General features: G+C 38.4%; 3 protein-coding genes and 1 non-coding gene across 4 annotated transcripts; 1 reads left to right on the top strand and 3 right to left on the bottom strand.

Moving 5' to 3' along the window:
* The first annotated feature begins 161 nt into the window (after positions 1-161).
* Positions 162-2,631, top strand: OGAPODRAFT_16614 (uncharacterized protein). The gene has a single exon (XM_018354551.1). It carries the CDS (start codon positions 189-191, stop codon positions 2,385-2,387), a length of 2,199 nt encoding a protein of 732 aa, XP_018210806.1. The 5' UTR covers positions 162-188; the 3' UTR covers positions 2,388-2,631.
* Positions 2,479-2,570, bottom strand: OGAPODRAFT_t37. Its single transcript has one exon. It is a non-coding gene; the product is annotated as a tRNA-Lys (tRNA).
* A 16,048-nt stretch (positions 2,632-18,679) lies between the features above and the next one.
* On the bottom strand, positions 18,680-20,302 carry OGAPODRAFT_16612 (uncharacterized protein). Its single transcript, XM_018354550.1, has one exon. It carries the CDS (start codon positions 20,170-20,172, stop codon positions 18,778-18,780), a length of 1,395 nt encoding a protein of 464 aa, XP_018210805.1. The 5' UTR covers positions 20,173-20,302; the 3' UTR covers positions 18,680-18,777.
* Positions 20,303-20,369: 67 nt separating this feature from the next.
* On the bottom strand, positions 20,370-21,865 carry OGAPODRAFT_16611 (uncharacterized protein). Its single transcript, XM_018354549.1, has one exon. It carries the CDS (start codon positions 21,642-21,644, stop codon positions 20,697-20,699), a length of 948 nt encoding a protein of 315 aa, XP_018210804.1. The 5' UTR covers positions 21,645-21,865; the 3' UTR covers positions 20,370-20,696.
* Between the last annotated feature and the right edge of the window lie 25 nt (positions 21,866-21,890).

Below are 21,890 nucleotides of genomic sequence, written 5' to 3'. Positions count from 1 at the left end.
TTCCGATTTCACATAAATAGTAGTAAAATTCCGGCTGATCAGTGCTTTCGATATTTTTTCTCGTTTCTAGCATAGACACGAAATCCGCTAATAAATGCTTTTTTTTCCTCCGTTATTAGTTGACATAGCTAACGTCTCTCGGACAGCAGGTACGGTGACTCTTTGGACTATTTTCGGCAAGCTTGATCATGAACTTTCTCGCTAAAACTATCAATTCTACCATCGGTTCATTGACAGGTAGCTCGATACCATATGATTTAGGAGAGAGAGTAGTGAATGGTGTTTGCAGTGATTCTCCCGAGCCAAACTCTGTGTGGAATGTTTATGAAGCAACTTCTCGCAAAGAGCCTCGTGTGCGGGTAACTGTATTTGAGTTTGATCTCAAGAACCCTCGAGCGTCTAAGTATGTGCTGTTTGCAAGAAATGCATTCATGAAGCTTAAATCTTTGAGTCTTTTACCAGGAATTCTAAACATCGTTGATTTTATTGAAAACGAATCATTTCTCTACATAATAAGTGAAAGGGTGAAACCACTGGGGAGTGTACTGAAAATGGGATCCTCTGATTATATGTCACAATATGAGCTTTTGCTATTTGGAATATATCAAGTTACGGAAGCTTTGAAATATCTTAACAAGGAAGGTTCATCTATTCATGGCTCGCTTAGCAAAAACTCCATATTTGTGAATGAAGCAGGCGAATGGAAACTTGGTGGTTTCGAGCTCGTCGTGAATATCCAAGATCTTGATACGGAGATTTTGAGCCGAGCATTTGATTTGCCTACTTATCTGTCGACCATACATCCACCCGAATTAAATGAACAGAGGCTGAATTACATCTCAAGCGCCAGCCCGGCTCAGATCTTAAAGCTTGATGCTTATCTTCTGGGTGTTTTCATCTATGGCATTTTTAATCCTGAGGTGCGTAGTCTCGATCCTGCCAAACTGAACAAACCAAGCAAACTTCCAAGATCTCTTGCATCGCACGTCAAAAAGCTCCTTCATATATCGCCATCCATAAGATACTCTGTGGAAGCATTCCTAAATGCTGGAATGCAATCATGCTTCAACTTACCGCTGATCGGTGTCTCGAAACATATTTCAGAGCTTAGGTTGAAATCCACCGTTGAAAAATTAGAGATATTCAACTCCCTAGATGAACTCGAACAACTTCCTGATGGCTTTTTTGAATATAAGATTTTGCCAGAGCTCATCACCACCTTTCAATCTTTGTCGACCAACCAAGATAGTCAGCAGTCTGCTCTCTTACTATTGATTTTAAAGCGTGTGGATCAACTCGATAAAGAAGCATTCCAGCACCAGATTAAACCTCTCGTATTGCGAGCATTTGAACTTCCAGATAGGGCAATCCGGATTACACTACTGAGTTCGTTACCAACGATCATTGATCACTTTGCACCTTACGAAATTCAAGATAAAATCTTTCCAAATTTGGTTCAAGGCTTCAACGATACTAATTCGTCGATACGAGAAGCCACATTAAAGTCGGTACTTTCAATTGCAGATAAAATATCAGCCCGACAGCTCAACAATGATGTACTAAAGTACATGGCAAAACTTCAAAATGATTCAACGCCTGAAATCAGAACTAATACGATAATCTGTCTATCCAAAATTGCAACATATATGACTCCTTCTTCAAGAGCTGCAGTACTCGCTACTGCTTATTCCAAAGCATTGAAGGATCCGTTTGTACCCTCTCGGGTAAGTTCATTGCTTGCTTTTGAAAACTCTATTGAGTACTTTACTCCAGAGGTGTGTTGCTCAAAAGTTCTGTCAGCTATTGCCCCTGCTTTATTGGACAAGTCGTCGAAGGTGAGAACAGAGGCACAGAGAGTGTTCGACTTGTACTTTTCGAAAATCAATGAGGCTGCTAATCATCTACCATTAGACAGTGAGGAGACCGTAAATTTGGAAAGCGAGAATTCGGAAAATATACTTTCTCGATTAAATCCGCTTTCCCTTTCAAGTATGAAATTGAAGAATACCCAATCATTATTATCAGGCTTAGGATCTAATACACATTCAGGATCCACAGTGAGCTTGACAATGAAACAGGAGAACTTTAGCTCAGAGTCTCTGAATGCTGATCGGTCACTGAGAAACTTATCGAATGCAAATGTAGAGGACAGTTGGAATGAAGTGGGCAATGATTGGGATTCTACTTCTGATTATCAAAGCAAATCCTTACTTCCACATCTCGAGGCGAGCCAAAAACCCCAAGAAAGTGAACAGCTCAAGGCAACTCGCCAGATCATCAAAGGAATTCCACAAGCACCCAAAAGGTCACTGAAATTACAACCCAAATCCAAACTGAAGCTAGATTTGCTTGACGATGATGTTGACGGTTGGGAAAATGAGTGGTGATTTGCAGCTTTCAAGGACGAGGTTGATTTTGACACTCGTGTGTACTATCAAATCTTAAAAACGTTTTCTCGCGCAGCCGAAAAAAAAAACGCTCCTTATCAGGGGCTCGAACCCTGGACATTTCGGTCGACTTCCGAATGAATCCTTAAAAGCCGAACGCTCTACCAACTGAGCTAATAAGGATGGAACTGCTTATATAAGATATTTGACAATCACATAGAGTTATTCCTAACACAACAAATTTGGTAATAATTGAAGAAACAGTTCAAGCACAAGTAACGTATACTCCAAGCAGAAGGAAAGCTTCGCGAAGCAAAGATGATTCTCTTCAACTTAAGGATATGATTGTTAAACTGTGTATGAGTCTCACGCTTGCTCCAGAATATGTAACCCACGATGGTAACGATATTTACGAATGATATACCGGCTCAGCAATACGCCTAATTTGAACTGTGAGGTGGGGTCTAAGGTCAGTCTAGTCTTGGTTACATAGAATGGTAATGCATCCAATCTGGCCTCGAGGGAACGGCGGTTACAGGCATAACGTGTTAGAGTACGATTGTTAAGTATGTACCTGTCGCCTGGTTTGCAGGTACTTCTAAATCTCGTATCTGGGTACTAGCGATGGGAGTGTGAAACGTTACAGATATAGGACAAAACCCAAGATCAGTGTGAACCAGTTTCAGATCATTTGTTCAAAAACTGAATATGAACTTCAATTGTTGATGCCACCTACCTTAGCTACCTTAAATCATCTTTTATAGACTCTATTAGTTCACCGTTTAACCTTGGGAAGATCAAAAATTTAATAATTAGTCCCAGTATTTTAAAGAAACCTTTAGCCCACGAGTTTCTTCCAAATTAGGTGGTTGGTACTTCCCGCATCACTTTTGGTCAAGGTATAAAGAATCGTCATGCGAGCGCCAGAAACTAACTGATGGGGTAGTCATAGATTATATCATGGCGTTGCGACTTATCCCAATTTGAAGGTTTATGGGTCTTAGCACATGTACAGTATGTGCATCAGATCCAGATGATACAAATATGGATCTCATATGAGACTAACAGTATAATATAAGGGTGTGTCATACGTATCTTGGTTGTGCCAAAGAAATGAACTATCTGATACATAGTGTTGTAACTGTAGCATAACTTGCTCTTCAGTGGACATGTTTCTTACTGATACTAAGTGCTTTTATGTTAGCTGGTATATATGGTAGACTTCAGATCAGATAGTTGCTCGAATATCAAGGTGAGAAGTGCTCCAGTTTTATAGTAGAATCTGAAACACTTCCCAGACAACCTTGATACAAAACACTCAAGCCTGCATATATGCATGTATCATCTGCATTATCATGCATATAATCACATGACATAGGCTCGACTAACATCTCAACACCCTACCATAGTCGTGTACTTCTGTCAAATTGATAATATAATCCCTACCACAATCATATTCTTATATTATCTTAAGGTTTTGTTTTGAGCGAAAGGATTCAAACTTTTCTCTGTTCAATGCTTTTGTGAGTAAATCAGCAATGTTAAAGCTTGATGGTACATGAAAAGTCATGAGAGCTTTGTTTTGAATGTGAGTCCTAATGAGATGATATCTGATATCAAGATGCTTTGTTTCTGGATGATAAGCGGGATGATCTGATAAGGCCAAGGTACTTGTGTTATCACAGCAAATTGTAGGTAGTTTGAGACATCGCACTTTAAGTAGATATAATAATTGTTTCAGCCATAATAATTCTTTAACCGCGTCTCCTAATGCCATATATTCAACTTCAGTTGACGATAAGGCTACAGTCGCTTCTTTCTTTGATCTGCAGGTAATTGGAGCGTTTGCCAGGACAAAAACATAGCCTGTAGTGGAATATCTATCAACATTTCCACCCCAATCTGCATCACAGTACCCTCTTAAGAATAATTGGGGATCTTTAGAATATGTTATTCCATAGGTAGAAGTGCCCTTCAGGCATTTCAGAACATGGTTAGCTTTCGCCCAAATGAGATTTCTTAGGTTTCTTTGGATATCGACTCAGTCTGGATACCACATATGATATGTCCATTCTTATAGTATTAGCAGCAAACAGCAATTTCCCTACCATGCTGCGTTACTCAGTAGGATTGGACAGGACAGGATCATCAAGAATATCCCATGGCGTAGTATCACATGGGGTCCGAACTGAATTACATGAGGACATACCGTAATGCGATAGCAATTGGTCAATATAGGTATGAAGAGATAGTGATACTGAGTGCAAATGACAGCCGATATCTAAGCCCAAAAAATGTTGAACTGGGCCAAGATCCTTCATAGTGAACTGAGACGAGAGATGATCTTCGGTGGTTTGAATTTTCGAAGGCGATGATGAAAGAATGAGCAGGTCATCGACGTAGAGACCAACATAAATGCGGGGATCTTCGTGAGACACATAGATCCCAAACTCACTAGGAACACGAGTAAATCCAGATCGATAGGGCACCGCATTGATTTTGAAATTCCAGCATAAGGGTGCTTGTTTTAAATCATAAAGACTCCTGCGGAGTCGACATACTTTCTTCTCGGATCCAGGCTGCACAAAGCCCGGAGGCTGATTCATGTATATCTCTTCATCAAGATCACCATTGAGGAAGGCAGTATTAACATCTATTTGATGAATTTGAAGTCGCAATTGCGCAGCAATAGCCAAAAGAACTTGAACACTTTCATAGCAAATATCCGGACTGAATGTTTCAGTGTAGTCTAGTCCGTAAACTTGCCGGAACCCTTGAACAACTAGGTGGAGCCTTGTGAGTTTTTGGGCATTGTTTTTCAACAAAGACCCACCGACAACCCAATGTGCGACGACCAGGGGGCAACCGGACAAAAGACCAGGTAGCGCTCACCTTATGAGCATGCAGTTCATCCAACATTGCTTGGCGCCAAGCAGGAGAAGTCATGGCTTCCGAGACGGATGTTGGGACTGAAAACTTAGAACTGGGAGCTGCTGTGACTGCCATCAGAGCGTTGTTGTTCAAGCGACGACAAGGATATCGAGGAGGATCGGGTTCAGTATCAAAGTCTAGCGGATCCCATGGACGTATCTGGGGAGTAACTAGATTCAAAGAATCAGATTGCGAATTAGGGGGTGATGGGGAAGCAAGAACAATAGGGGAATACGAGTTGGTAGGGCTATGATGAGCCGCCAGAAGGTTCCAAAATCGAATCAACAGTGCATTCTTCTAAATCCATGATAGAGGTATCGGAAGTATCAGAGACCACAGATGAATGATGAGAATGAGAACTCGTACTAGAGGTGTTATGATCGAGTCCGGCATATGGCTGTCGAGAGGACCCATTTGAACAGAGGGTGAGGAGGTATCTTGTGGTTCTGAGGACGAAGGAACATGAGTATAAAACTGCGGTCTCATAGTAAGTGGTCGTCCTGGAATTGTGTCAAGAATTGGAATGGATGATTTCTTAGATCCTTTCAAGGGGAAATCCCATGCGTTAAATTTAACTTGAGATGTTTCAATAAAGCTTTTATGAACGCAGTCATAGAGGATATAGGACTTTCTAGACTCACTATGCCCTAGAAAAACAGCAAGTGAGGCAATGTCGGAAAATTTGGATTGACGTCTGACATTGGGAATCATATAATATGCTTGACACCCAAAAGGGTGATATCTAGAGTAGTCAGGTAACTTATTGTACCATAATTGATAGGGTATTTTGAGTGAAATCGCGGCAGATGGTTCCCTATTGATCAAAAAATTGGCCATGAACAAAGCATAGGGCCAAAAACGTTCTGAACATCCAGAGCTGTACAATAAGAAACGCGTCCTTTCAATGAGTGTATGATGCATTCGTTCATCAACTCCATTTTCATAACTAGCATAAGACTCAGTTAATTCATGATAAATTCCTTTTCTACGTAGAAATTGGTTGAGTTGGTTGTTGCAGAATTCAGTACCATTATCGATCGGTACGTAGACGCAACACTCTAAACTTTCGATGATAGAATTCGGTGTCAATTTAGGAGATGTAATTTTCTAAGATAGAAGACACTTCAGATTTTTGTTGTAACGTGAACACTTTTGTCATATGAGAGAATCTATCACCTATGGTCAAAAAATAGCGCTCCCCTTTGAGACCAAGATCAGGAAATGGACCACATACATCTGCCTGTAATAATTCAAGAGGATATTTAACTTTAGTGGTATTGGTCTTAGGAATAATTTTGGTTCTTTTGCCAAGCATACACGCCTCACAGATCTCTGCCGTGACCGATAGATTCATCTTCTTAGCAGTACCTTAGATGGGTGACCATATTGTGAGTGATAGTTAGTTTGAGAAGCTATATTAGATTCTCCAAGATAAGATGGAACATAAATGGATTTGAACAGCATATTTGGCAAGAAAGATCCGTATAACTCGCCATTAATAAATAGTCCTTCCCTTTTAAGGGTGACAGTAGCCTTTTTGGCAGCAAAGCTCAGTGCTATTAAGTTCTTTTTAGCAAGTGGGACATAGTAGACTTTTTCTAGACATAATTTCTTGTTTCCATGATATAAGGTGACCTGACCAATTCCTTCTACTAAACATCCACCATTCAAGCCTTGAATGTAGCCTTTGTAGTCTTTAAGATTTTTGAAATGACTCTTATTATTGGAGATATGAACACTGGCCCCAGAACCAAACCAGTATGTGTCTTTTTCAAGTGAACTTTCTTCATCTGAATTATTGCTGGTATGTAGGGCTTCTTGGATTTCAGGCGCTGTGGTTATCAGCTCAGCAAACATAGAGAATTTGTCTGTCTTGGCAGAAACAACCATAGCATTATTTGATTCAAGTACTAAATTTGGTGCTCGACACCTAAATGATTTATGACCTTCTTCTTTGCATCTGGCACATATGATCTTCTTCTTATTGTGGGATTTAAATCCAGATTGAGGTTGCCTTAAATTTGCAGAGTATACAGATGATTGATGATCAAGTTCTTTCTCTTCAATAGCTCTGTTGAGATCAAGAAATGTAATTCTTTCTGGCTTATGCCTGAATATTCTGTTTTCCAAATCTTCATCATTCAGATGATGTAGAGTAGACAATACATGATGAGTTTCAGAGTCAGTAGTTATCGATTCGAGGTCCAGAGATAATTCCTGGAACTTATTTGATTTTTCTCTCAAGCTGTCTAGGGATCTTGTAGTGTGTTTCATCCTCATATGGATTTCATACAGCCCAACAACGCCATAGGTATTCCTGATGATTTGAGAATAAGTTCTTCCGTTGTCTTCAGGCCTGAGATTTTTCATAATATCGGGTTCAATAGTATTTATAATCAAGAATTTTAGAGCTCTGTCATGAGCGGCTATCAAGGAGGGACTATGACATACTTCTCCATGAACAATTACCTGACCTGTTTGGTAAAATGTATAGATGTCTTCACCAGCTACTCTTACGTATTCTTCAAATTTTCTTTTCCATCCAAGATAATTTTTTGATGACTTAAGCTTCAGAACCTTAGGAAATGGATTAGTCATCAAGAAATTGGCATCAGGGCTCATAACCTGTTGTAACGGTAGAATAGCTTGTTCTGCAGTGGACATGTTTCTTAATGATACTAAGTGCATTTATGTCAGCTGGTATATGGTAGACTTCAGATCAGATAGTTGTTCGAATATCAAGGTGAGAAGTGCTCCAGTACTTATAGTAGAATCTGAAACACTTCCCAGACAGCCTTGATTCAAAACACTCAAGTCTGCATATATGCATGTATCATCTGCATTATCATGCATATAATCACATGACATAGTCTCGGCTAACATCTCAACACATAGTCACACCATTGAAGGGAGAATAATGACTGTAGACGTTAAAACTTTCAAAACTAAATTTCAGCACTAACGACCCATGTATAATAAGCTTATTAAGGACTTGTCAATACCTTAGGCACTTGGTATCATGGTGTCTGTATACGGTATGATGAATCCAATAAAGTTTTCGCTTATTTTATGACCATTCTTTTAGATTACAGATGGTAAGACAACCTCGAACTATTCGAGAAGACTGACTACCAAACTCCAAGTATTTAGATCTTCGATGTTCACTCGACTATTAGAGAGCTTCATTTTACTTTTTCTATCAGTAAGTTGTTTATCTAGTAACTAGAGCTGTCAAAGTGAGATCTGCTCTCGAGTTCCGGAATACAAACTTAAACTTCACAGGATCAAAATACTCCTTTCCAGAATAAAAAATTACCAATATTAAATACCATGCCTCCACCTCTACGTATTTCCCAGTTTCCGTGGTTGACCGCCATTAAAACCGCACCGGTTAAAAAACAATCACAACATTAATATTAGCCTAATTCTCATCGGTGGCAAGCTGTTGAACTTTATCTACATAGCACAAACATCGAATTGAATAGATACCACAAGAATAATAAGATATGTAGTCACAATAGGTTGAACACCAAACTACCACCAACTTCAAAGGAATTATAATATGGAAACATTTTTATGTATCACAAAAATATAAACATCTAGAAATCTTGGAATACTCGGATAATGGAACTATTTTTAATATTTCATGTTTGGAACCTGATCCGTCTCCTCTACAGGATGAGCTCTTAGGGTGATTATCCTTACCCGCCTCATTGACGAGTAGGTAAATTAAAGGGATTCTGTTTTCAGGTTAGGGAATTTTCAAGCAAGTCATTATAAGATTATGGTTAAGTATCTCTTGATTAACCAGTCCTTGCACTTTACGATTGCAATGTGGGTATGATAACTGCCAGTACACGTCTAACATTCCTATGCATGAGCCATAGACCTCTCAAATCTGGACATAACTACTGGGAATATGATGACATATTGCTGAAGCCAAAAGGTATGAGCTCAGAAATCGAAAACAAAAGTCTTTCACGGGACGAGTAATGTAGGGCTCATTAGGCAAGCAAGTTATCTAATAACTGACTTCATCTCACCGGATACGTGTTTAATTTCCTTTATGACTAGCCTAATGTTCAATCATAAAGCCAGAGAAAATGGAGAGACAAGAAATAGTCAGAGTATGAGCAGTCTAAACGTTATGTATATATAATAATGGTACGGCATAAGTATCATTTTAGGTGAAGACATAAACTGAGGTAACTGTTGAACCATGTATTTATCTTATCCGAAATTTGCATAACTAGTCAAAATCACAATTATATAATATCAAACCACGCTTGTTCATGATTGCCAGATGTGAACGTTCTCCACTTTTGACTACTTCTAAGGGAAGCTTATGGATTGACAGCAAAAACGTTCTCAACAAGATAGTATTCTCAGTAACGAAGGCAGGAAAAAATTATAACCCCTTTATAGAATGCCAAAAAAACAACAGCCTCATATAAAAATGCAAAGTTCTGCAATAATGGTGCAAATCTAAAATTTGATAAGATAAACTATTTTATTGAGACTGAAGTCCACTCTTGGCACCTATCCTCAACTCAATCGGTGCTAAGTTTATTATATCAAATTAGTTAATTAGGTAATAAACTTAGAAATTCCTAGTCCAGACAGAAATTTAGAACTTTCAATTTTTTTGAGTTAATATAGATTACGACAGCGAGATTGCTGAGAAGCAATAACTAGTCTATCGGACCCCTAAAGTTCCCTGTGTCAAGATAAGTAGTTGGAGAGGATGTTGGAGCCTTGGACTTTTGATACCTGTCATGTATAAGTTTTGAGGTATATGACACATTTTGTGCGCTCCATTCTCATCTACTAATGAGGAAAAAAATGTGAGAGACAAAACATAAAGCTTCCTTTTAGAAAGTACTGTAGCTCTTGCATAGCTTGCTCTTCAGTGAGTACGTTTCTCAATGATACTAAGTGCATTTATGTCAGCTGGTATATGGTAGACTTCAGATCAGATAGTTGTTCGAATATCAAGGTGAGAAATGCTCCAGTACTTATAGTAGAGCCTGAAACACTTCTCAGACAACCTTGATACAAGATACTCAAGTCTGCATATATACATGTATGATCTGCATTATCATGCATATAATGACATGACATAATCTCCACTGACGTCTCAACAGAAAGCAAAGAAAAAGTTCAGCAGGTTTTGGTTGTCAGGGATTAAATTTATTGATCGTATCCTTCCTATCCCATTTTTGATTTCTTGGGATAGATGCCACTTATTTGATATGTGTTATTTTTGCTTTGCTGAGTGCTGTCATTGGTTCATTTGCCCAAAAGAAATCTCATCGAATTGCACACATTTGAAACTCAAAACAAACATGACTAAATTGAAACAAGCCAGGCGCACATATACATATTCAACTTGTTGGAGATCCAAAAGCGTACTCGAAGCAGCACATTTACTTCTCGTGTGTAATTTAGTTCTATAGTTTAGCACCCTCTGTATCATGCACAGCTGTTAATTCATACTTGATAAGTCTAATTTAGCAAAGAGGAAGCAATAGTCCAGACAAAGACTCCCGGAAATTTTAGTAAGACCGTAGAATGCATGACCATTATAAATTAAGCAATGAACAAGCCAAGAATCTGCTCATAACATTAATTGCAAGCTATCTTTTGGGTATCTGGTTATGAATAGCCTGTCAGGTAATGACCTTGCTGCCTACCCTTTTCCACCCTCAACGTGTGTAACATGTGAATAAATTTGAGTAGATTTTGAAAAAACCAGCGGCTTATAGCAGATCAACGAAGTGCAAATATGCCTAAGTAAGTCGGTGGCAGAGTGCATTGTGCTTGTTTATCATACTAGGTTTTGAAAAAAATTGCAAAGTGTGCTGATTGTTTTAATTTAACCTCCAAGGAGCCAAAAAAACGATAGGTGCCAATCCTGATCCTGTTGTATAAGCTTACCAAGACAAAACAGACTGGAGTTTACTAGACTATATCTTAAATTTGTGTCTTTTTATTAAATGAAAAACAGGTGGAAACGCGCCACCCCGCATTCTGTCATACGCGAAGTGAAGGATATTTTCTGTGAGATTGCCCTCACGGTATGATCGAAGAAAATTCTGCTCAGGTAGAGCATCCACCTAGCCTCCAATCTTCAAATATATGTATTAATTATCATATTGATTTTCCCTTGCTGCTAGATCCCCCTTGTACTACAATCAAATGTGTGCAACACCTTCAGTGCTTACACGTTGAGATAGAAGAACCCTACAGATTTGGCAATTTTTTGCTTTTGGAGATCAACAATAGGTTTACATAATTCCCTATATCTCAATCTTTTTCACCTTTATATGCTCCATGAAGATTATAAACTTCAGCCTTACAATTTTTTAACTACCCTATCTATGTTTTTCCAACCGCTAAACTGTGAATTTCGAAGACCATCAAAATCAGAGTACGCGGGTAGAAAAAAATGTCATTTGGTCCTGGTGTTCGGATTGGCGTTGCATTTGTCATGTGCAACTCAAAGAGATAGTTCAGAACACAAGCGACTTGATAAAAGCCAGGGTCAAACGGTCGCTCAAGTATCTGAAAAACATACCTGATTATTGTTCTTTTAAGACTGAAGCTTCCAAGTGTGCATTATAGGTACAACGAGAGATTGAAGAGCTGAAAACAGTCATGAGCTACCACCTGGGTCCTTATGAATGCTTGCAATTGCTCGTACTACATGGAGGTCAAATAAACAAACTACAGTGACCTCACCATCCGAATGCTAGATACTTAGCAATGGATGTATTATGGAGAAGTTTGTCACAAGGCTTTCATGTTGATTGAGATTTCTACCTACCACAATTCACAAGTGAGTAACACCGGCACCATGGAGCTAAATTATACTGAAATTTGGTTTTGAAAGTTTTAACGTCTACAGTCATTATTCTCCCTTCAATAATTGACTATGTATCAGATAGTTCATTTCTTTGGCACAATTAAGATACGCTGACACACCCTTATATTATACTGTTAGTCTCATATGAGATCCATATTTATATCATCTGGATCTGATGCACATACTATGCATGTGCTAAGACCCATAAACCTTCAAATCGGGATAAGCCGCAACGCCATGATATAACATATGACTACTTTATCTTAGTAAATTAGCGCTTAACCTAATCTCCTCGGATTAGGGACCACCCACATTCAGGAAAGTCACTTTGAATCTTGAGCGAGTTCCGGGCAAGCATTGCTAGACCTATTGTTGATAAACACACCTTCAGAAACTATGCTTATCCCCTGCGGAGTAAACATGGACTCAAAAACTTATGATAGACACAAGACTGACATAGTTGCTCTGATAACGCGTTCACTCCCACGTTGAAAGGTCTGCGGTTTCAGAATGATCTGCAAAAAAAACAGACAGGAGACCGCTACTTTGATATTTTCTGACAGGAGATGAGAACACAGTCGTCAAGTCAAATCTATTATAAGTCAAACACGAACACTTCAGCATAAACTGTTTTTGTTGGCACTTCAACAAAGGAACTGCCATTGCATTTCATGCACCATGCAACTCGGTAGATTCTCGTTTGAGAATTCATTTTTCCTCGCTCACTATCACATAATACACTTTTTTAGGATAGTCAATAATCAGAATGACAATCCCATCTCCAATACATTTATTTCATGACACCTCACACTCATTTTTATGTAATTTTTTTTATCAACAAGTATTCCTGCCAACTTACGTTGGGACTCATCTACGAATGCCAAGTGCGAAAACTTGCTGCAGATTTTCTTCTCTCTATAATAAGTCATTCAAGGTCTGTCTATAATCTTCTGAGTTGGTGTTAGAGACTAATTAGTTGACTACTCCTTTGTGTGCCCATTAAAGATTATCAGCTAGTTGAGATTTATCCTCAACTTTGTCTCGAATGTGAATATCTTTGTACATACTCAACTTAAAATTAATCACACCCTACAGACCAAAAAACGAGGTCCATAGAATAATATTTCAAAGCGCCATATCCTTGAATGAGTCACAAAACCTGAACTTCTAGTGTACTTCTTTTCTTATCAATATGAAAGATGCAATGATTTAAATTGAAACCAGAAGTGGAAGTGCAGATGTTTCGTCACACATATCAGTATGCACAAAGCTGACGTGGTATCTGTCTGATGTGGTATTACTTCCTAAGGTTGACAATAAATATATTATTCGGTATTCCACTCAGGAGCTTCTATATACCGAAAGATCGGACTAAAAGACTGATTTTACTCTTTTGTATTGTATCCCTGTCATAATGACACTAAATGTACACAACTGTTGAAGCGGAGTGTTCACCCATTGGCAGAGTTACCTTTGAGTTTACAACTCTTAATTCTCTATTAGATATCACTCAGCTAGTGGTATTACAGTATGCGTTTCATCCGAGATTAAAAGATACGCCAGCCAAAGATGACATGTATGCGCTTTATCAACACAATGTGTATAAGGTAGCATAACTCCTACGTCACTGCACCTAACAAGCTCAGATGGTTTTGCAAGCTCCAAGGATAAGACCTCGGACTTTGATAGAACTGTCCCGGGAGTTGTCTGAAGTTGCGCATCTATTTGTAGTGTGAAACAAGTGGTATCTCAACATTTTGTGATTTCTTCATTCATTGGATACGAAAATGGTGCGTTCTTCCCTTTAATCTTCTCAAGCAGATGAAAACAATGTCTAAATTATCTACACTACATTTTCGTCAATGTTTCTATCGTGTCCCTCTGATACATTTATGCGATATACTACTAGAACTCAAGATCTGAAACAGGTTGCAAGTAGAATTAGTGCACGCTTGAAATTCCTCTCTCCAACTTAGTTTCTGTTAAATTGGAGGTTCATGTCAGGTCCAATCAGCATAAAATGACAGAAATCAAAAACTAACGTAATGATGTTGTTACCAATTCAAGCTAGTAGCGATAGTACTGAATCTAGGCGAAGGCCTGTTACGTTTTTCAGGTATGTCAACTCTGTTAGACCTGGCATAATAGCTAACAAGCAATTTTGACAAACACGTATAAAAGACTTCAGCTTGAAATGGCTGAGTACAGCTTTCCAATACGCTCACCACCACTCTGAAAAGCACTGAACCTTCAAGTAACTTTGATTCTTTTTTGTTGAGACGTCAGTGGAGATTATGTCATGTCATTATATGCATGATAATGCAGATCATACATGTATATATGCAGACTTGAGTATCTTGTATCAAGGTTGTCTGAGAAGTGTTTCAGGCTCTACTATAAGTACTGGAGCATTTCTCACCTTGATATTCGAACAACTATCTGATCTGAAGTCTACCATATACCAGCTGACATAAATGCACTTAGTATCATTAAGAAACATGTCCACTGAAGAGTAAATTATGTTACAATTGCAACATTTTTCGATATACTTAGTAGACGAGATCGATTCAAGGAGAAATAGAGCCGCTTAATTGTTTCTTGCACATGTTTTGTTTCATCATCAGGCATGGATCAGGCCCACATATAATTTAGCTCGCAGATTCACAGCAATATTATAAAAGATGTTAGTTCTTTTGCGCCAAAATTTGAGTAAGCAAGAATACTGGACCTTCTGATCTATATGATTAAAAAAGACATTGAAAAAATTTTTGTTGAGATATTAGTCTATAATATGTCACGTGACTATGCAGAGATATGCATCTCCTGCATAAATATTATGTGAAACAAATCCTAATCAGTTAGGATTAGAGATAAGTTTCAGAAAGCACACTAAAGATTTAGAGTGGTATTAGAATCTACTATAAATACAGTTAGATTCTCCCTCATCTTAAGTGAACATTCAATTGGTAAGATTTACATATAAATCTTATAAATATAAGCTTATACAACTACTGATATAAGGTAGTAAAAGGTATATTAAATTATCCAAAAGATGACAACTTCAGATCAGTTAAAGTTAGCATTCCAACAAATTTTGCTTCTCTAATTGTTCATATAATCGCATTGAATAAAATGCATTGAGTAAACAACCGGTTGTGAGTTGGTAATATTGTATTCTACATGTGTTCTATGATAAATAGAGGTGAAGGTTTGCTGCTCATAATGTCACATAAGACATGACTATAGCTTGAAGTCAAAACAGTTCATTTTGATAAACATAAAAAACATATATACTTCAATTAAAGGTTGTGGCTAGATGGTGCGAATACCATCAAAATCAATATCCGAGCTTGATATAGGTAGCCCATAAGTCATCCAAATAATCTCTATTATTTGAAGTATGAACTTAGGCATGAGACTTCACTGTCTTATATAAGCTTTATTAATAAATGATATATAAAAAGCGGGGCTAACAGTTTGTTTCGAAAGTGCAAATCTAGAAGTTACGTCGTCAAGGAACGCATTTAATTTTGTTAACGTATATTATACGAACTATAACCAACAAGAGCAATTGAGAACTTTAAGACAGCTGTGATAGTCTTCAGCATGGTGCTCTTTCAAATGGATTTTATTCCAATGAGGAAACAATGCTGAAACAATGATAACTTTAGGGACCGACCTCTTGTGTATTCTAGGAAAGTGATAGCAATTCTAAATAATATCACCTGAAGTATATTCATTGGAGGCCAAAAATTTTTTGGGCAGTACTGAGCTAGAAAAAGTCCTGATTTCGACTATAAATCTCTCGAACTTAGTTTAAAAATTGTTTTTTCTGAATTAAGAGCTTTTTGTCAGCAAAGTATTATGTTTGAAACTGCCTACCTTTGGAGTATATTTTTTTATGCAGGACCATTCATCGAGACTCGTCAGTATTCTATTTCCAACACAAACCCAGATTTAGAATTCGAGCTTTTTAAATCTTAAGACATTTCATTGTCTCGTTGCTATCAATCCATGGGATATCTTGTAACTCGGAAGTGGGCATAGGTGATCACATATTCTTACACAGTTCCAGCCTACTTCGGTTTGTCCGGTTTTAATCAGAAGGGGATACTTTTCTACAACATATCAGATCGTAGCTTAGAACATAGCGCATGCGACTGAAACATCAGATAACCTTATATTGTTTTCAATTACTTAGTCAAACACGGTTCACATTTGATTATCAGTAAAAGCAGGGCAATCATCAATTTGACAAAAGATTATATAGTTTTCGTTTAGGTGGCTAAATGACCTCTACTACTGACATATGGTAGATTCCAGATCAGATAGTTGTTCGAATATCAAGGTGAGAAATGCTCCAGTACTTATAGTAGAGCCTGAAACACTTCTCAGACAACCTTGATACAAGATACTCAAGTCTGCATATATACATGTATGATCTGCATTATCATGCATATAATGACATGACATAATCTCCACTAACATCTCAAAACATGTTATAGTCATCGTTCTTCACGAGAGAATATATTTTCTGGAATTCCAGTTATGTTGCTAATTTTCGCATGCTTAGCTTGGTTACCTAGTCTGCTAGGTTTTCATGAGCTAATCGAGCGAGCAAAATAATCGGTTTTAAAAGAAGCTCGAGACTTGACGGCTTTAGACTCAAGCATCGTCAGACCATATTCAGTAATGCGATTGCGTGGGGCGGTGATACTGGTAACTTCTGGCGGCTTCCTTCTATGCTGTGTTACGGATTGTTTTTTTTATAAGCTACTTGTCAACAATAGATGCACATGGCTATGGTTTCCAGTTTTCAGTGATATACATATCACAATAATTGTGTTCTATTATCTGATATCTTTATCAAAGCTTCCTAGGCCGTATTTAATCACGGTTGCTGAATCATGCTGAAAAATAATTCGTCCCAACTGCAAAGATTGCGGTTAGCCGCGTAATCATATTCACGTATTTTATCTTGTAGTAGTTTACATAGAAATATGCTGCTGTAAATCAATCACGTGAACAAAGTCAGCACACAATAATCACCTGATATATTAAAAGTTATTCACCACCGAATGGGGACAGAGTAATCAATTTAATACTAACGGCTATCCATTATTTTTGGATCAGTATGAGTGTTCTTAAACACTGCATGAGGCTGAAAAGATGACCTACATTATATCATTTCCTCTCAAGCTCGGTAAACACGTCAGCCTCGAGGTAGGAAATATGATCTTTGTGGAGAGTTCACAAATTGGCTGATGAATACCATCGCTTTTTCGAACGTTTCTACGAAATGACCTCGAATCCTTTATGACCCAAGAGAAAGTAAGTAGGTATGATAGTTTTCGAGACCTTCAATAGAAAACTCGTGATGGACGCACTCTCATCAATTCATGCTGTATTCGGAGAAGTGTATTTTCACTCTCTTGCTTGCATCCACTCAAAATTGCTTTCAAGAGGTAGTGATGTAATTCGTAGAATTACATCCGAACAACTGAGTTTTCCCCGAAGTCTTGAGAGTAATGTGAGCACTTCGGAAGCTTGCATTAGATGTATATCTGTATTGATGTCAACCTTGAAAGCGTTCTCAACGACCTAGCTGCAGCGAGTATCAATAATTCTCCCATTATGAAGAGACCTGCAGCTTCTTTCGTCAGACCTGGGTAATTACTCAAAGCTTCCGCAATCGTAGTCAACATTTCAGCTACAAAGAGTATGACGCGTTCAGTATCTGTACTATTTAACATCTTCAAATTAAGTTTTAAGGTCACCGGGCGTCACATTGTCATACATAAAACCCGAGCATTGTAAAAGCTTTGATAAGAAAGCGAAAAAGCGTTCCCCGCTAGGAATGCCGAATAATTGACCCTGTGGAACGTCTCATTAGATTGCATTGAAGACTGTTGAGAAGCAAGGGATGAGGAGATATATGAACAGAGTCGATATAGAAATTCAACATATGCAACCCATCAATCGTCAATAAAGACTTTCTTTGCAGAGGCTAGGAACTTGAAAGCTTGAGTCAGCAGCAAATATTAAGATTTCATACCTTTATCTCTTTTAACCCTCGAAAATGGGAGTAACAAAGCTTTATGGACTCAGTTTGGACGCGATTCTGTTTTTCTGATGAGTATCGAATAAAGGATCCTTGTATTCGTCTCACTTATTGTTTCATTACTATAGAATACAACAGAACAACTCACCAGTGAAAACTCCTCTGAGTTAGTTCGGATTATTTTGTTTGGATGCCACACATCTTTGCAAACTGTTCAAAACTGATCACCTCGCCACAGCAAATTGTTTATAGTTAGTTGGTATGCGCCCCATAACTAAACAATGAACTGTAAAACTCCTTTTGATGTCAAGACACGATGAAAGAGAAATAAAAGTTTACAATAAGAATGGAGCTCGGCTACTTGATAGTCGTGTTCATTAACATCTAAATTTAAATGCAAGGCACCAGTTAGCTAACATATACATAATTTTTTTTAGGTGTATTTAGGAAAGGACATAAAAGTCTGGTAAGAATGTGCTGATATAGAAATCGAAAACTGCAATTTGAAGGAAAGCATAACAGGTGTCCGCAATCTATTCAACGATTTTCAGGTCGCGATCATTCTCTAACAGGTATTTGTCTTTGTAAGTGGCGAAAAGCTCTTGTAGAGCTTGCACGTATAAATTATGGTAGTAATCAATTTCTTCAGGGGACACTACGTCTCCATACTTTCTGCCATGGAGCCTTTTAACTGTTATGGGAGCTCCAGTGACAATGTGGATCGGACGTCTGTGGGGAAGAAGTCCAAAATCATAGTTCAACAGCCCACGAGAAATTATTATAGGAAGAGTAAATCCAAAATTCTTTTTGAGCCGAAGTTGGAACCATTTGAGTAACTGGCGTATATAGCCATCATTCTTGTTGTTGGGATTCTCCGTCTCATTAGTATAGTATACGTCGTAAATGTTGTTTTCGCCAAATGCATACACGGGCACTAAACATATATCATCATTATTAAATCTTCCACTTGCCTGTAGTGCTAACTTGACAAAACCTTTTCGTCTCCTCAATACGATTGAATTCAAATGTGGTTTTGCAAGCAGACTTTCACTTGCACCACCGACCACAATAACCACGCTGTGTCCTTTGTCCAACAAAGATGAAATGTTCTTTTTAGTCACAGCAGTACATCCCAAGCTCATCAAGTAGTCACGATAAAATGGAAGCTGAAACTGGTTTACAAGTGTGGTTACAAAACAGCGGATTCCTGGAAACAGCTTCGAAAATCCTGCACCTTCAGTTGCGAATCCCGCGAACACTCCCATGGCGATAACGCCATGAGGATGATATCCAAAAATGTATCTAGGCCCTGTAATCGTCTCTCTTTCAACGGTTGTTTTTCTTTTTTGGATCACTTTCCATCTGAACAGTAAACTCAGCACTAAGTTTGGGGTGACGGATGCGAAAAATGGCGGAATATCGAACTCCTCTAATTCAACTTTTATTGGGGTTTTCGTAGGGGATAATTCTTCGCTTCTATGGAGACGGACTGGATAGTAATTGGCAAAGTGCTTATACAGGCTCCAGTTTGACATTGATCTAGAGTATCTGTTGAGCGCATTACCATTAGAAGGGGTACGGTCAAATAGATAAAACTTGAACGTGTAAACGAGGAGAAATGGCCACATGAACGGATAACACCATAGATAGAAGTATATGAATGGAAGAACAACTATTGAACTACCATGTAGAAAGACTGCTAAGGTCTCCAGTCTTTTGACCAGGGGTGTAGATAATGGTGATCTGACAGGAGTCTTGGCTTTGGAGAGAATACATGACGCTTGAGAAGGTTTGCAGGTATTGAGTGTCTCATTGGAAAAAGAAGGCAACTGAGCAATTGGAGACGAGTCTGTTTCAAGAGACTTTTGATCCATTTGGGGTTTGAATGCCTTTAATTGCTCGTCAGAGTTTTCGGCCGCCGCTAGCATTCTCATACCAGCCTTGAATTAGCGGTTGTAGATCAATATCTATAGTAGTTGGCCACAATACACAAAGCTCCGATAATATGACCGACAGAAAGCACCAAACCTTGTGAGCCAACAAACACGATCAAAAGCGTGACGATGCTTTAGATTACTGACACAGCAAAATCCTTTAGATTCCATATTACATAATCGAACCCCGAGTAATTTGTGTTGAATTTGACTCGCTAAAATGAACGGTAGCTAGCTATTACTTCCAAATGGAGCAAGAAGCACAACCGCTGCATTTCTTTTCACGCTAGGTAGTATGAAGTGTTGTCCGTTACCCTAGTGTCACTGAAGCGGTCGAGTTTCCGTACAGATAGCTGTAGAACATAGGAAGAGGTACATAAAATATCAAATAGTCAATACGTAGGCCTACGCTATCAAAGGATACAAACATTTTTCACGTAATCATTCAGTTCCTCAGACATCAAAGACATCAATTTCAATGTGAGGCTCATATTCATTAGGCTTTCATGGATAATGCATTATAAGAAGTATTCGTTTCCATTTTTTTGGTTCTTAGATGGGTTGATTTTCAGCGTGTCATCTGGAACGGCACTGAAGATTTGGAAATTGACGTTCAAATTGTCATCCACTTTCATCACGCTGGCAACATTGCCACATCGATAGCAGTAATTTGGGGCAGACCAGACAGTTACCACGTCTTTATCAGGAAAATGGTACCTGAATCCTTCCATGACTAGCTGGTGAGCGCGCGCGATCAACTGCAGATTATTGATATGATTAAACTCTCTGGCTACCTTTGCCCCAAACAACCACCCCGCACCTCTTGGAGAAATCGCCCAAGTATCTACATTATCCGGATCTGACCAAACAATGTCGCAAAATCCTCCCTCATGGGGCACCTCCTGAGCCCTGCTTAGAACTCTTATTTGGTCCAGCATACGAATTTCTGGAGAAAGACCGCCATGGATACAAAGAATTTTGCCGTCTATTATTGCACTGAGAGTAAGGAAATCGAACACTTGACAGCAGTATTTCCACACCATTGTTGAGCCATATTTGTTCAAACACTCTTCATAAAATCCGTACACTTGCGTTATCTGTCTCGATTCATGATTGCCTCTCACCAATGTTATATGCTGTGGAAATTTGACTTTGAGAATCATTAATAACGTGAAAGTTTCAAGCGAGAAGTACCCTCTATCGACGTAATCACCCAAAAAGATATAATTAGTGCTTAGGCCAGACTGAGAGGGAAAGCCTCCCGCAATTTTAAACAATTCAAGAAGATCGTGAAACTGTCCATGAATGTCACCACAAACGGTAACAGGGGACCTGACGGGTTGAATGTTTGACTCCTCCATTAAAAGATCTTTGACTTTTTCGCATAGTTGCTTCATATCATTTTCCGGAAGAGCTTTGCAGTTTTTAATGTCCTCGAACCATTGATCTGGACCTCGCTCTGACATGACCTTGAAATGCAAAGATTGTACTGTTAAGTTGGAAGTTTGTATTTTTGCTTTCAACTAATTAATTGACTTGCAAATTGTAGACGTCGCTAATTTAGTATAGTAAATAGAAATAAGCCTTTGACTCAAATGTGTGAATATGATGCTCTTCAAAGCTAAAAGAGTAAGCTGTAACCATAAAAGTCAGGAAGCAAGTGATTGAACCTATTATCGACTCGAACTTATGGAGGTAACCTTAAAGTGCCT

Source organism: Ogataea polymorpha, assembly GCF_001664045.1.
Source record: "Ogataea polymorpha strain NCYC 495 leu1.1 chromosome Unknown OGAPOscaffold_4, whole genome shotgun sequence".
NCBI lineage: Eukaryota > Fungi > Ascomycota > Pichiomycetes > Pichiales > Pichiaceae > Ogataea > Ogataea polymorpha.
This window is presented reverse-complemented; position numbering and strand designations above follow the sequence as displayed.

What these genes read in the sequence shown, in the direction of transcription:
- OGAPODRAFT_16614 (XM_018354551.1), top strand. Translation starts at nt 189, where the DNA reads ATGAACTTTCTCGCTAAAACTATCAATTCTACCATCGGTTCATTGACA.
- OGAPODRAFT_16612 (XM_018354550.1), bottom strand. Translation starts at nt 20,172, where the DNA reads ATGCTAGCGGCGGCCGAAAACTCTGACGAGCAATTAAAGGCATTCAAA.
- OGAPODRAFT_16611 (XM_018354549.1), bottom strand. Translation starts at nt 21,644, where the DNA reads ATGTCAGAGCGAGGTCCAGATCAATGGTTCGAGGACATTAAAAACTGC.